General features: G+C 51.5%; 1 protein-coding gene across 2 annotated transcripts in view; it reads left to right on the top strand.

The window, feature by feature from the left end:
• Positions 1 to 13,474, top strand: part of TNS3 (tensin 3) — a 237,493-nt gene that overhangs the window by 47,882 nt on the left and 176,137 nt on the right. For both annotated transcript variants that reach the window (XM_059934302.1, XM_059934295.1), the window contains exon 2: positions 1,289 to 1,400. Coding sequence is in view for 1 of the 2 variants with exons in the window: in XM_059934295.1 (XP_059790278.1) it covers positions 1,289 to 1,400 (112 nt within the window). In the remaining variant the exon portion in view is untranslated. The remainder of the gene's footprint in view (positions 1 to 1,288; positions 1,401 to 13,474) is intronic.

Genomic DNA, 13,474 nt, shown 5'->3' with positions numbered 1-13,474 from the left:
ACACTGGTTCCCCCTCCCCTCTCTGCATCCTGGAAGCTTTCTCCATGTAGGAATTTGGGGCATTCGTAGAGCTCACCTCATTTTTTTCCTGCCTCTGAGGAACTAGATAGGTTAATTTGCCTGTTCATGAACACCCTATAAAGAGAATCATTCCCTGTGTGCTCGTGTCTGACTTCTTTCATTTAGCATAATAATGCTTTTGATGTTCATCCATGATGTTACCTGTATTAGTAGCTTGCTCTTGTGTATACCCAAATGCTATTCCATTTTATGAATATACCATGGTTTGTTTATCCAGGCTCCTTGTGATGGGCATTTGGGTTACTTCCTGTTTGGGGCAGTTTTAAATAAGGTGGCTGTGATCGTTATTGCACGTGTCTTTGTGGACATATGTATCTCGGTGTCTGTAAGAGTGGAATTGCTGAGTCATAAGATTGGTGTAGATTTAAAAATATGTATAAGAAATTGTCAAGCCGTTTTGCAAAGTAGTTGTACCATTTGTCTCCCATTCTCGGTAACATTTCATCTTCTCAATGAATTTTAGCTATTCTGGTGTGAGTCATGGCCTCTGTCAGTCCATGTGGATATAGGTTACGTTAGAATACGCTGTCACACATCAGCAAATGGGAATATGATTGGTGTTTGGTTTCGAAGGCAAATTGGATTTTTATAAGATCCTCAGCTACAGCTATGAGCCTTGACACTACAAACACGGATTTGGTGGATACGTGTTTCATCTCCTCCCAGTGCCGGTGTGTGTAATGGGTTCAATTCTGTACCAGGTTTAAGGAGGAACTGCTATCTTGTCAGCCTGGTCTGGTGACAGCTTCTCCTCAGTACATCAGTTCAGAGGCTAAGTGGCCAGGAAGGCCAGCTGGTTAGTGACCTCTGCTATAATTGAGCTGTTTGCTGATCGTTTCTTCCAGAGGAAAAAGCGTTAAGATTCTGGGAACGCGTGTGGATTCCTTTGTCACAGAAGCAGTGGCTGTAAGCCTGGAGTTTGGAAGCTAATACGCAGTCACATAAGCCCTTCACCCAGGGGATTATGAACTGGGAGCGTGTGGGCCACCACCAGGGCTCTGGCACCGGGCGTGCTGACGGGGTATCCCAGGCCCCTGGGATCCCAGCCTTGGCAGGGTGCTGTCTTGTTCTTCTCTGTTTGCCTGGTCAAGTTCCTGTTTCAGCCCTTCACCAACTCGGCTGGATTTATTATCTCCTGAAAGGGAAAAGGAAGAGGCAAACGGGCTGTGAATGGAAGAGCTGACACTTTCTCTCTCTACTTTTGCAGCCAGAAGAATTAACTTCGAGTCTGCACAGTTTTAAGAACAAGGCCTTTAAAAAAGCCAGAGTCTGTGGGGTTTGCAAACAGCTTATCGAAGGTCAAGGGATTTCATGCCGAGGTGAGTACGCGTTTATCGTTCCCATGCTGATTAAACCGAAGCAAGCAAACAAACAAAAAACCAAAATGAAACCTTCTTTCAGGAGTTTCCAAAAGTTAAATCACGGAACTTCCCATCTCAGCCTGAGTTTCCCCCTACCCTCACTGGACCGGGACTGACCATATTTACACAGATATGTACTCCTGAGAAATTTTTCCAGCAAGAGCAAAGCTAGTCATATGGGAGAGGGGGCAGCAATGAGTGGCTCATGACGTATCTTCCGTCTGTCCTGTAGTGTCGGTAGCTTGGGTTATTCTACTTTCTGATCTCTTACCAGAGTTTACAGATGAAAACTTTCTGCTCTTTTGAGTGAGGGTCATTGCGTTACTGCCCTTCCGGCGTGTTGTCAGGCATTGCTCCTGTCGGTAAACAGCCTCCAGCTTCACTATTTGGTGCTTAAACCCCAGGTAATCAATTCAACTTGCTATTTTTTGTGCTTTCACGTTAGTAAACCTGTCTAACGGACATGTGAGGAGGACGTCTCTTGTCTCCCTTGAACCCTAGAATCGTGGTTCTGTATCACAGAGCGGAGGCAGGTCGGGGGACCTGGCAGAAGGCTTTGGGCTGCTCCGGGGCTTCTTATCACCGGTGGGTTTAGGATTTCCTCCATAGGACATTTTCAGGGCTGCTCTAGGCTCCCCTTCCTCCCTGTGGACACCCTGGCACACGGTCCCTGATGGCTGCTTTGGGGTTGGGCAGCCTCGAGGAAAGATGCACAATGGTCACACTTCGTTGGGACCCAAGAGCGGGCAGGAGGCAGCTGTGGCCCCCTCCTCTGAAGGGCCCCTCCACGGTCAGTGCTGGCGGTGCCCTGGTGCCATCAGCACGTCACCAACCCCCACCTGTCCTTCCCCCGCTGCGGCCTCGTGGGGATGCCAGAAGTCCCCTCCCTCCCCGGCCCCCCACGGGTCTCGATGTCAAAGTTGACACACCTGCTTCTCAGAGCGCATGGCACTCTCACCTTGTCCCTGGATGCAGCCTGTCTCACGGGGCCTGGTGGTTCCTCTCCACGTAGAAAGGGTGCGCCGGGCCCCGGGGGCTGAGGGGTCACCTGTGGAGGTGCACATGGGACGTGGATCCAGCGCCAGGCCTCCTCAGCACGGGCCCTCTCCCCAGATCAGCAGGCATGCATAGGTGTGTGCGTACACGAACACACACGTGTGCATGTGCAAACACACACACGTGCCCACAGGCGCATATGCACACACATGGAAACGTAGAGGAGGGTGTGACAGAGACACGGCTGGGCCAGGAGCACAGGCTGGCGCTCTGGGTCTGTCAGGGGCAAAGTCTCCCGCTCTGAGCCCATGACGTGGGTCGTGACCATCCTCCTCTGGACGGCTGGTGCGAGGTCCGAATGAGACAGGTGTGAGGTGCTTAGCCCACGTTCTGGTACTTAGCTTTGCAGTTGCTGTGATGATTCTTTTTCCTCAGTGCCCCCAACTGAATGTGCCGTGGGCGATTCCCACGTGGGTGACACCCGGGGTCCTTGGCTGGCTGCTGTCCACACGTGCAGGTCATGAGCACAAGCCAAGGTGGTTTAGCTCCATAGGCGCAAGGGCTCTGTTTCCCACATACGTTTAACACGGCCTGGTTGTGACGGATTGTCTCGATGGAGAGCCAGTTTCCTTCTCGTCTCTGTACAGCTGAGGCCTGAGCTGACTAAGGAGCTATCCCAAATGTCCTTTTTAAGATCTCAGCGCCTCTGCTCTAACCACCTACAGGAAACAGTTATTCTTTTCAAAGTAAATAGAAGCAGTGAGATGTGACCAGCTTGGAGACAGCGGTGCCCAGCAGCCTGGCTCTCCTATCAGGCCAGGGCCCGGCTCCCGGCTTCCTCCCGAGGATACTCAACGGCCCCCAGCACCGTCCAGGGCTTGGCGTGAGAGTGCGTGTCCGGGCTTGCGCCTCCCTCCCTGTCCTGCAGCTTCCCAGGCCCGTAGGGGCCAGGAGGGGTCCCAGATTATCCTTTGGTTCTTCACGGTCTGTTTTATGGCATTTTCAGTGTGTAGTGTGTGAGACGTCCGGGAGGACCAAGGGGCCTGTCGGAATGGTGTGCATGGCACGTGGTTGTGCGTGCACCTGCTTGTGCACCGTCTGGAATTCTGTTGCGGGAGGGCAGCCAGATCTCAGGATCCCACTGGGTGCTGCGCTGCCTGGGGCCGTCTTGGCCCCGAGGACCCTGTGAGTGCCCAACACGGAAGGGCGGGAGGGCGGCAGGGCGGTGACAGTCGGGCCTTGTGCAGTGCCGTCTCGTGACCTGTGTGGCCCACGCTTCTCTGCTCCAAGAATCGCTGTGTGGTTACGTTTTATCTCACAATCTAGCCCCATGGAGATCACTTTTTTGACCCACCTAGTTTTCTCTTCCTTGAAGAAAATCATTCACTGGCAACGGTCCCGTAGGTGCCCTCTCCCTCAGGGGGGTTCATCCCCACGTCTCATCTCCCCTCAGGGACACTCTACCACTGTCTCCTGTGCAGGGAAGCCAGGGCACACGCAATGTGACCCCAAGGCGCCCGCGCCCGTGTGTCGCCCCAGCACTTGGCTGGGATGGTCTGCATAGTTTGGGGGCAGTAGAAACAGATCAGGGCTTGGGCGCGGGTCCCGGGGCGGCTCCTCTCTCACGCTCCCCTTCCCGGTGCGTATGCCCCAGCAGACGTGCCACACTCCTTGTGCACACCTGGCCTCTCCTTGTGTTATCTCAAGGCCACGTTCCTCTGTTCTGAGCCCTCCAGCCGAGGGGATGTGTACGGACTCTCCCTGAGGGGCCCTGGGGTCCATCCCTCGTGGCCGGGTGGTGGCATTTGCTGCCCTGAAGCACGTGGCCGGGACCGCTGGCTCGCAGAGGCCACCTCTGGGGCATGTGTGGCTTGGGGAAGCCACGTCCTTGGCCCAAGGACTCAGCTGCCTGGATGTGGGCCCCGGAGAGCTGCGCTACTTGGAGAAGTAACCGGGAGCAGGTCTGCGTGAGGGCCAAGGCCCAGGACTTGGTGGAGAGGCCCGCTGACGTCAGGGCTGCCTGTGTGCCCGGGGCCCCACGTGGGTTCCAGGGCAGGCGGTGGGCGGTGTGGAAGGAAGCCGCAGTGGCGGGTGCCCGTGCAGGCGTCCAGTCCTGATTTCTGGGTCCTGCATGGAAGCCGTTCCTAATGTGCTGAGTGTCACCCCTTGGGCACATGTGCGTTGAGGGGCTGGGGACTCACCCGTATCACTGTTAGTGAGATGTCTGCCGATTGCTCTTCAGAAGAAGGTTTTCTAGAACTCCCTCATATGGTGGAATCCAAACACCTATGAGAATACTCGATGGATTGTCGTATTTATGTACCTAACAGTAATAACTGTGTTAATAAACAGTAGCTACTCTTTTTTGAGAAGGAAAGGACTCTATGTGCCAGGAGTCCTTTAGACGTTATCTTCTTGAATTAAACTGCCGTGTGTGGGAGATGCAAGACTCCATCCCAGGGCGGTTGTGACAGTCTGCCTCTCCCAGATGCCATCGTGTGTGAAGTGGGGCTGCTGCTGGATTGGGAGCCCGGCAGGGTCTCTGCGGGTGTAGACGGCGCCTGGCAGGGTCAGTGGTTGGCTCCTGCAGAAGTCGCTGTGGCCCTGGACAGGGCCCTTTCCTGGCCCTCAATTTGGTGACCTTTACAATTTGCGTGTTGGGTAGTTAATGTCTAGGATTTCTTCCTTTTGTCAGTAAGCTGTACAGATACCGTAAAACACTCGGGCGATATAGTAGTTTCCTCTCCCTATAGTTTAGATGTGTGTCATATACATTTGCACGTTGAGGCCGTGTGTGTGTGCTGCCTGTAGACATCAGGTGTCTTCTCTCAGTTACCACGCACGAGCTGTGTGAGGTCTCGGCGAAGAGACCCTTCCCTTGGTTCATCTCTGGAGAAGCAGCGGGGCATGGTGGGGGGGAGCATGGACCCTGGAGACAGGCTGCCAGGGTTCCTGCCCTGCCACGCTGTGCTTGAATTTTCTTTTAGAGTCATTGTGAGTAACAGATTAAATGCGCTTGGAACACAAAGAACATTGATTGGCTCAGGGAAGTGTCCAGCAGTGTTAGTGATGGTGACCGTCATGACGTTGCAATTCCTGTTGGTTATGGTGACCTTGGTGATGGTGGTGATGGTGGAGAAGGGTTAGGTGTGTCTTCCGTGACTCAGGCTTAATATTTTTACTGTTTTTTTCTAGCTCGTTCTTGACCTTCAAGTCCCTTATTTTCACATTTTAACCTATTTTGCCACAAGTTTTTTTTTTTAATTAATTAATTAATCAATTAATTTATGGCTGTGTTGGGTCTTCGTTTCTGTGCGAGGGCTTTCTCTAGTTGCGGCAAGCGGGGGCCACTCTTCATCGCGGTGCGCGGGCCTCTCACTGTCGCGGCCTCTCTTGTTGCGGAGCACAGGCTCCAGACGCGCAGGCTCAGTAATTGTGGCTCACGGGCCCAGTTGCTCCGCGGCACGTGGGATCTTCCCAGACCAGGGCTCGAACCCGTGTACCCTGCATTGGCAGGCAGACTCTCAACCACTGCGCCACCAGGGAAGCCCTGCCACAAGTTTTTTATGTGGTTAACTTAGAAGAAAAATTTAATTTTTAGGAAGCTGTCGTTTGCACACAGAGGCTCCCTTACCCCTACTTCTCAAACCGTAACTACAGGGAAAGCGGCAGATGACTGGTGAGTGATGGGGTTAAGTGTCTGGTGTGGTTTGCCGTCTGCTGCTCAGAACCCCACTGAAGCGGCTCCTGCTCTGCCCTCCCGACCAGCCGGGGCTTTGAACAGGGGGCCTGTGCTCACTGCTCCACCGAGATCCCTCGGGTGGCTGAAGTGGCCCAGTTTCCACTGACAGTCCCGCTCCAAACCCACACCTGAGGGCACTGGCGTGGTGGATCTTGGCGTCCTAGTCCTCAGCGGGTGAGTCTTTTCCTGGTTGTCGGGAATTGTGAGTTCTGCGAGATTTGGCCCCATGGGGGAGATAGATCCAGAGAGGAGGCAGTGTCAGGTCAAGGCTGGATCTAATAATGGAATAGGAGAGCACAGACTGGAATGGAAAAAAATAAAGAAATGCTTCTCAAGAGAGACAACCGTAGGGAGGAGCCTGAAGGAAATGGAGAAAAGGAGCAAAAGAGAGGCCAGGGGGAAAATGGCATGGAGGGGGTTTTGTAAGGAATAGCTGATAACGACTTTTTCCCTTCAGTGAACCGAACACATAGTAAGCACCTGCTAGAGTAAAAAGATGCAAAAGCTGTGACCTGTCTGTGAGGAGCTCCAAGTCTGAGGGGGGAGTCCTGTCTGTGAGGCCATCACTGTCTACAATATCCTAAGGGATAAATACACAAAGCTTAGGGCTGGATGAGCAGATCGGTAAGTGTAGATAGTCAGCACTTGCTTTGTGCCAGGTGCTGAATTAGAACCGCAGGACACGGTGGCAGTTATGACCAACAAGGCAAGGAAAAGGAGCGTGTGGCCAAGCAGTGAATGTGGCGTTGGGCCCTCTGCCCTCTGCCTTGGGCGTCCGGTCCCCCGTCACACGTAGCTGGTGACTGTGGACGCGGATAAGCTGGAGAGCTTGAAGGCAGAGGCAGGAGAAGCGGAGGGGACGCCCAGGGCTCGTCTCTCTCTTGGTAGATATGTGTAGAGTATTGTATGACCAGCCTGTAAGCCAGTGGCCTGGATTCCCAAGGCTCCTGGAGACGTCGGGAGAATAGCAGTTCCAAGACAACGTGGAACAATGTGGGGCGTTTCAGAGCCAGACGCCCTGGGCAGCTGCTGCTATGGGAGTGGATTCCTACCCATGACTTTGGAAACCCCTGTTTGACCAGGGAGCCGAGTGTGGAATGCAGACCCCAGACTTGTGGAGGTGAGGATTCGTGTGTCATTAATTGCAGGAAATTCATGAGAAATGCACTGGCCACATACCCCCTCCCAGGGTGGAGAAAGGCTCCTGATGGGAAATGCTGAGGGAGCGTTAGGGAGCCTGCCCTGGGCCTTGGCCTTGAGCTCAACCCGCTCTTTCACTTGACTGCTTCTCTGCTTTTCATTTTTGCAAGTCAATGGATGAAAAATGGTGTCTCGCTTTATTACGTTTTTCATTCATCTGGTTATCACTGAGGCTAACCATCTAAAAAAATACAGAAAAGATGTCTGTAATGTTTATTTAGTAAACTAGCCTTTCAAATCCTTGGCTCATTTAAAAACTTAGAATATTTTTCTTCTTGATTTCTAAGAATTCATTATATTATAATATTAATCTTTCTATCATTAAATTAGGTAGGACTTTTGCCGATTTTTGATGGATTTTGACCTACAGAAATGTCAATTCCTTACCATTCCAACTTAGGTATTGCAAACATTGTGAGCAGTTGCTTGCCTAATTTTGTTTGTGGGGTGTTTGTCATGTGAAAGTTTTAAGGTTCCGCTTATTCAAATCTACCCATCATTTCATTTAATTTCTGTTTTAGTTCCTATTTAAGAATGCTTTCCCTTCTCTATGGTCATAATGATGTTCTACAGTGCTTTATTCTAATATTCATTTCTGCTTTTCCAGTTCTCATCCAGTTTCACAATTTCATGGTTGATTCATCTGGAATTCATGTTATTTAGGTTATTTTTCATGAGCGAGCTGGTTTTCCCAGCATGATTTATTGTGTAGCTCGTCCTTTTGTAACTGAGTATGACGTCTTTCCCCTATGCCGCGTTCTCACATGTGGACCAGCCCATTGCACACGTCTGTTTTTACAGAGTTTGTACTGTGCATAGTTTTATATCTTTTCACCTTGCCTATTATAAGCATTGCCACATATTAGCTTTTTAGAAGTTATGATTTTTCAATACTACTCAATATTTTATTTGTGGATATAAATCTTCTTCTTTATTGCTTCAGTAACTTCTTTTTTCATGGCAGAAAGGAGTCTTTGATATCCCTTTGTTCTACTCCTCATTACGTACAATGAGAAGAGTGGCATTGTTTTACACACACACACATATATATATATATAGCGCATGTTTTGTGTGACTTAAGAGGCTGGATCCTCCTAGCTGTTTCTGCATTCAGTGTATTTCACCATGGTATCAGTTAAAGTTCTTCAGCAAAAAAGAACCAATAGGATGTATATGGAGAAAGAAATTTACTGTAAGGAATTGGTCCACACAGTACGGAGGCTAAGTCCCACCTGTGGTCGGCAAGCTGTGACCCAGGAGAGCCAAAGTGTAGCTCCTGTCTGTGTCCTAGTCCCAAAACAGGAGAAGACCGATGTGCCAGCTTGAAGACAGTCAGGTAGGGAGAAAGAATTCTTTCTTACTCCACCTTTTATTCTGTTCAGGCCCTCGGTGGATTGCATGAAGCCCACCACATTGGGGAGGACTGTCAGCTTCACTCAGTCTACAGTTCCAAATATTTTTCTTATCCAGAAACACCCTCCCAGACACACCCAGGATAATGTTTAAGCAAATATCTGGGCATCTCGTGGCTTAGTGAAGTTGACACATAAAATTAACCATCAAAAAACATGTTGTTTTGGTTGAAGTATTTGAAGAAAATCCAGCTCTATACAGATACGTATTTGGAAAAGAAAGCATATTCTGTTTTGATATTACACCAAAAATCAAATGATAGTTTCTTAAAGTTTAGTTTCCAAAGAAGACATATAAGTGGCCAATAGGTATATGCAGAGGTGCTTAACATCACTAATCCTGAGGGAAATGCAAATCAAAACTGTAATCAGATAACACCTCACACCTGTCAGAATGGCTGTCATCAAAAAGACAAGAAAAAACAGGCTTTGGCGAGGATGGAGAGAAAAGGGAACCCTCATACACTGGTGGTGGGAATATAAATTGGTTCAGCCACTGTGGAAAACAGTATGGACGTTCCTCAAAAAGTGAAAAATAGAATTACCATCTGATCCAGCACTCCTGGGTATATATCCAAAGGAAACAAAATCAGTATCTTGAAAAGATGTCCACACTCCCATGTTGATTGCAGCATTATTTACAATAGCCAAGACATGGAAACAACCTAAGTGTCCATCAGTGCATGACTGGATAATGAAAATGTGGTGGGTGCGTGCGTGTGTGTGTGTGTGTGTGTGTGTATAATGAAATATTCAGGTATAAAAAAGAAGGTAATCCTGCCATTTGCCATCATGGATGGGCCTTGAGGGCATTATGCTAAGTGAGATAAGTCAAACAGAGAAAGATAAATACTGTATGGTATCATTTATATGTGGAATCTGAAAAAAAAGAAAACTCGTAGAAACAGAGAGTAGGAGAGCGGTTGCCAGGGACTCGGGGCTGGAGAAATGGACAGATGTTGGTCGAAGGGTACAAACTTTCAGTTATAAGACGAGTTCGTTCTGGGGATGTAATGTACGGTGTGGCGCCCATAGTTAACACCACTGTTTTGTGTACTTGCAAGTTGCTGAGAGCGTAGGTCTTAAGTGTTCTCACCACACACACAAAATGGTAACTACGTGAGGTGATGGATGTGTTAATTGACTTGATTGTGGTAAATGTTTCACAGTGTGTATGTATATCAAATCATCATATTGTACACTTTCAACACATACAACTTTGCCTGTCAATTATACCTCAGTAAAGCTGAAAAAACCCCAACAAAGTACGAGCTGCCAGTTGTTGGCTCCTGAGAAAAGGGGTAGATGAGAAGCTGATGGTCAAAGTAAACGTGTACATTTTGTCTTTTCATGTACATTTTGGCCTCTGCAGTTGGGGGGGGTGCGTTCTGTTGGGGAAGTTCTGGTGCCTTCCGGGGCCTTCCTTCATGCTGGGGGCTGTGCTACACAGAGGGGCAGTCAGGTAAAGAGGCTCCCGCCCTGTGTGGTCCTGCCGGACACTGGCTTCTGAAAGCGGACCCGGAACAGAGGAGGGTCGTACGCCATTGTCCAAGGAATGACACCCCAGGTCTCATCCATGAGCTCCAGGCTCCCATCAGGAATTAGGCAGAAGATCTGTAGCGCCTTTGTGGGATATGGTGACATTTGGTGGTGGCTGTGGGATGAGATCTGTGATCAGACTGTCCATGGTGGGCGCTCAGTCTGTTAGCCTCTGTCCCTCCTGTCGTGTCGCTGTTCCAAGAAGCTGGCGGTACACAACAGATGACACCTTCCCTGGATGAGCTTGGCCTGGTCAGGAGAGATGGACGCACAGAGACTACTTTGAAATGATGCACGATGGGATGGGTGCTGGAGGGAGAAATGTGGCCGGGGCTCCCACAACCCTGTCAGGCACTTAGCCTTGCCGGGCGGGGCAGGGTGGAGGGAGGGAGGGCTTCCTGGAGGAGGAGGCAGCACTCGCACTCAGTCTGAGGAGGGTGTGGAGGAGGTGCTGGAGCCGGGGAGGCTGGGAGTGCTGGATGTCGCATCTGTGCTGAGGAGCTGCCCTTGCTACTGTGGGCAACAGGATTGGAAACCGGGTCCGGACGCTGTTCCCGTCAGTGTTTATAATACGTTGGAAAGGCAGTGTGCGGCGGGGTGAAAAGTGGGGGCAGAGATGGGCTGGAATGCCAGCCTGCATAGGCCCTGCTGGGTCCTGACACTTGCCCAGTTTCTCCCTGATGGTGGTCCCAAGGATTGAAGGCAAGGAACACGTGGGAAGCATCTCGCTTGGGGTCACCCACAGCTCCCACAGGCTGAGGTGAATTGCTACTCCGAGGAGAACCTGAGGGACGATCCACGCTGCTGGCATTTGGGTGGAAAGTTCATAATACCGTGGGGTCACCTGATTACATCCCAGGAACAGTGGGTTCACCTCTCAGGAGCCCCGCCTTAGCGCTCGGGTGGTTTATGCAATTCACTATGATTAGTTAACCTTTGTGAATGTGGTGATTTGCCCTATAACGGCCTGAGGCTCTCTCGTGGCCCAGTGGGCCGTCCACCATGAATGTGTCACACGGCTGTCATCATGCTTTCCACCGACCACGGCCCTTTTTGGGTTGAATTGGTTTGTCGATCTGCTGCTGCATAAGCAGTTACCCCCAAAGTTAGTGACTTACCGTGACAATAGGTTCTCGTCTCACTGCTTCTGTGGATCAGGAATTTGGGGGTCACGTGGGCCGGCATTGCTGGCTCAGGGTCCCTTAAGAGGCTGCCTCATCTGAAAGCTCTCCTGAGGCTGGAGGACCCACTTCCCAGGTGGCTCCCTCACGCGGCTGGCTGGCAGGGTGGCGCTGCCCGCTGGCGGAAGCTCTCAGTTCCTTCAGGTGGGCCTCTGCCCCAGGGCTGCCTCAATGCCTCACAGCGTGGGCCAGGCTCCCCTCAGAGGGGGGCATCCAAGAGACCGGGGCGGAGGTCACTCGCCACGCCCTGTGCCATCCTGCCTCGGCGCACGACCAGCTCTGTCACTGTGAGGGCACTGCGCCAGGTCACAGGTGCCAGAAGGATCCCTGAGGCCATCTCCGGGCTGACTGCCACCGGTGGTCGTGCTCCTGTCCTGCCTGCTGAGCGGACCGGCCTGCCCCACCCAGCGTGTGTGGACAGAGCTTCCTCTGGGGCAGGGGGAAGTCTTCACCTGCATTTCTGCTAATTTTCACTTTCCCAAAGGCCAAAGGGCCCCTCAACTGCCTCTGTCCTTCCGGCCGGCCTCTGGCCCCCGGCTGTCCTCTGTCTGAGATTTTAATCTGGTGTGAAAGCCTCTTTTATTCCCATGGACAGCTTATCTCGATTAGAAAATCACTCATCACCTTTGGGGGGGGGGGCGAAGGGGGGACCCATTAGAAAATGTAGAATAAATATTTGTTTTTGTGAATAATTTCACAGATGCACAGAGAGAGTTCAAAACATAGATCTTGCAAAGATAATAACCCTGGCTCTTCCCTGCTGGAGTTCCAGGGACCGCCCCCAGCCACGGGCTGTTTTACTTTGTTACTTTGTTGTACCCTCATTTGGGCCCAGGTGGACGCCCAGTTGGGGCTTTCTGTCCTCAGCTCATAGACAAGAGAGGGGGAAGATACGGGGGGGTTGGTGAGACGTTTGGACCTCAAAGCGCTAACCAGGATTTGGGGCCCGTCTCCTGACCTCCAAGGCCTTATTCTTCCAGGACCGCACACTTCTGTACATTGACATTGGGCTTTGCAGTTTCAAAGCAGCGTCCCGTGAACGATTCCGTTTTGGCATCACGATAACCCCGGGAGAGGAAAGAGGCCCAGAGAGGTCACTGGTCCCGCCTAGAGCAGCCCAGCTGGACAGGGCCAGGAAGCCCCCAGGTCCCGTGCCCCTAAGCCCAGGTCCCTGTCCCCCATCTCACAGCTGCCCCACGGGTTCACCAGATGGATGCCCGCTTGGAGCCCACATGGGAGCTTGCACTGGGCTTATTTGGTGCAGTTGCTTCATTCTGTGCTGTCTCCCTGTCCTGCCGCCTCTGCCTGGAAGCATCGGCCGGCGGGCCCCCGTGCCCCGAGCCACCGTGGTGTGGGTGAAGCCTTTCATGTCCTGTGAGCACAGCTGCAGCCTCTGGACGGCGGGCCTGTGAAATCCACATTGGTTCCGGCTCTATCTGCATTGTTAGGGCCTCCGAACCAACACATGCCTCTCTCAGTCCACACAATGGCCTGGGTTGAAGGATCCCCCGCAGGAATTTAGACGTGGATTTGTTCTGACAGTCAGTTGTTAAGTTGTCCGGAAGTGGAAGGAGCGTGGAACTCAAATGTCCAATTTCTCACTAATTTAAAGGCGCCAGTCCTGAGTCTTCTGGGGCGTTTTCAAGTTTCTCTCCTTTCTTCAGGGAGAAGCTGTAATTTCCAGCCCAACACTGATGCTTTCTACTGCTCAGGTTCACCGCCTTTCTCCTTCAAGGCCCTGATTTGGCCGCCTGAACCCCTGGAAAAGCCAGTGTGTTTGTAACTGCTCCAGAATCCCCACCAGAGTCCCCACCAGTGCCATCTGGGCCGTTGCTGCCACTGCAGAGGTGGCTGGGTTCTTGGACACCATGTCCATCCACCCCACACTCTGTTGCACTCGGCGTTGTGTCTAAGGTGTCTAAGTGAAAAACCTCCCTCAGTCCGGACGTTCTCAAGGATTGA

The sequence above is a fragment of the Balaenoptera ricei genome, chromosome 9 (assembly GCF_028023285.1).
Source record: "Balaenoptera ricei isolate mBalRic1 chromosome 9, mBalRic1.hap2, whole genome shotgun sequence".
NCBI lineage: Eukaryota > Metazoa > Chordata > Mammalia > Artiodactyla > Balaenopteridae > Balaenoptera > Balaenoptera ricei.
This window is presented reverse-complemented; position numbering and strand designations above follow the sequence as displayed.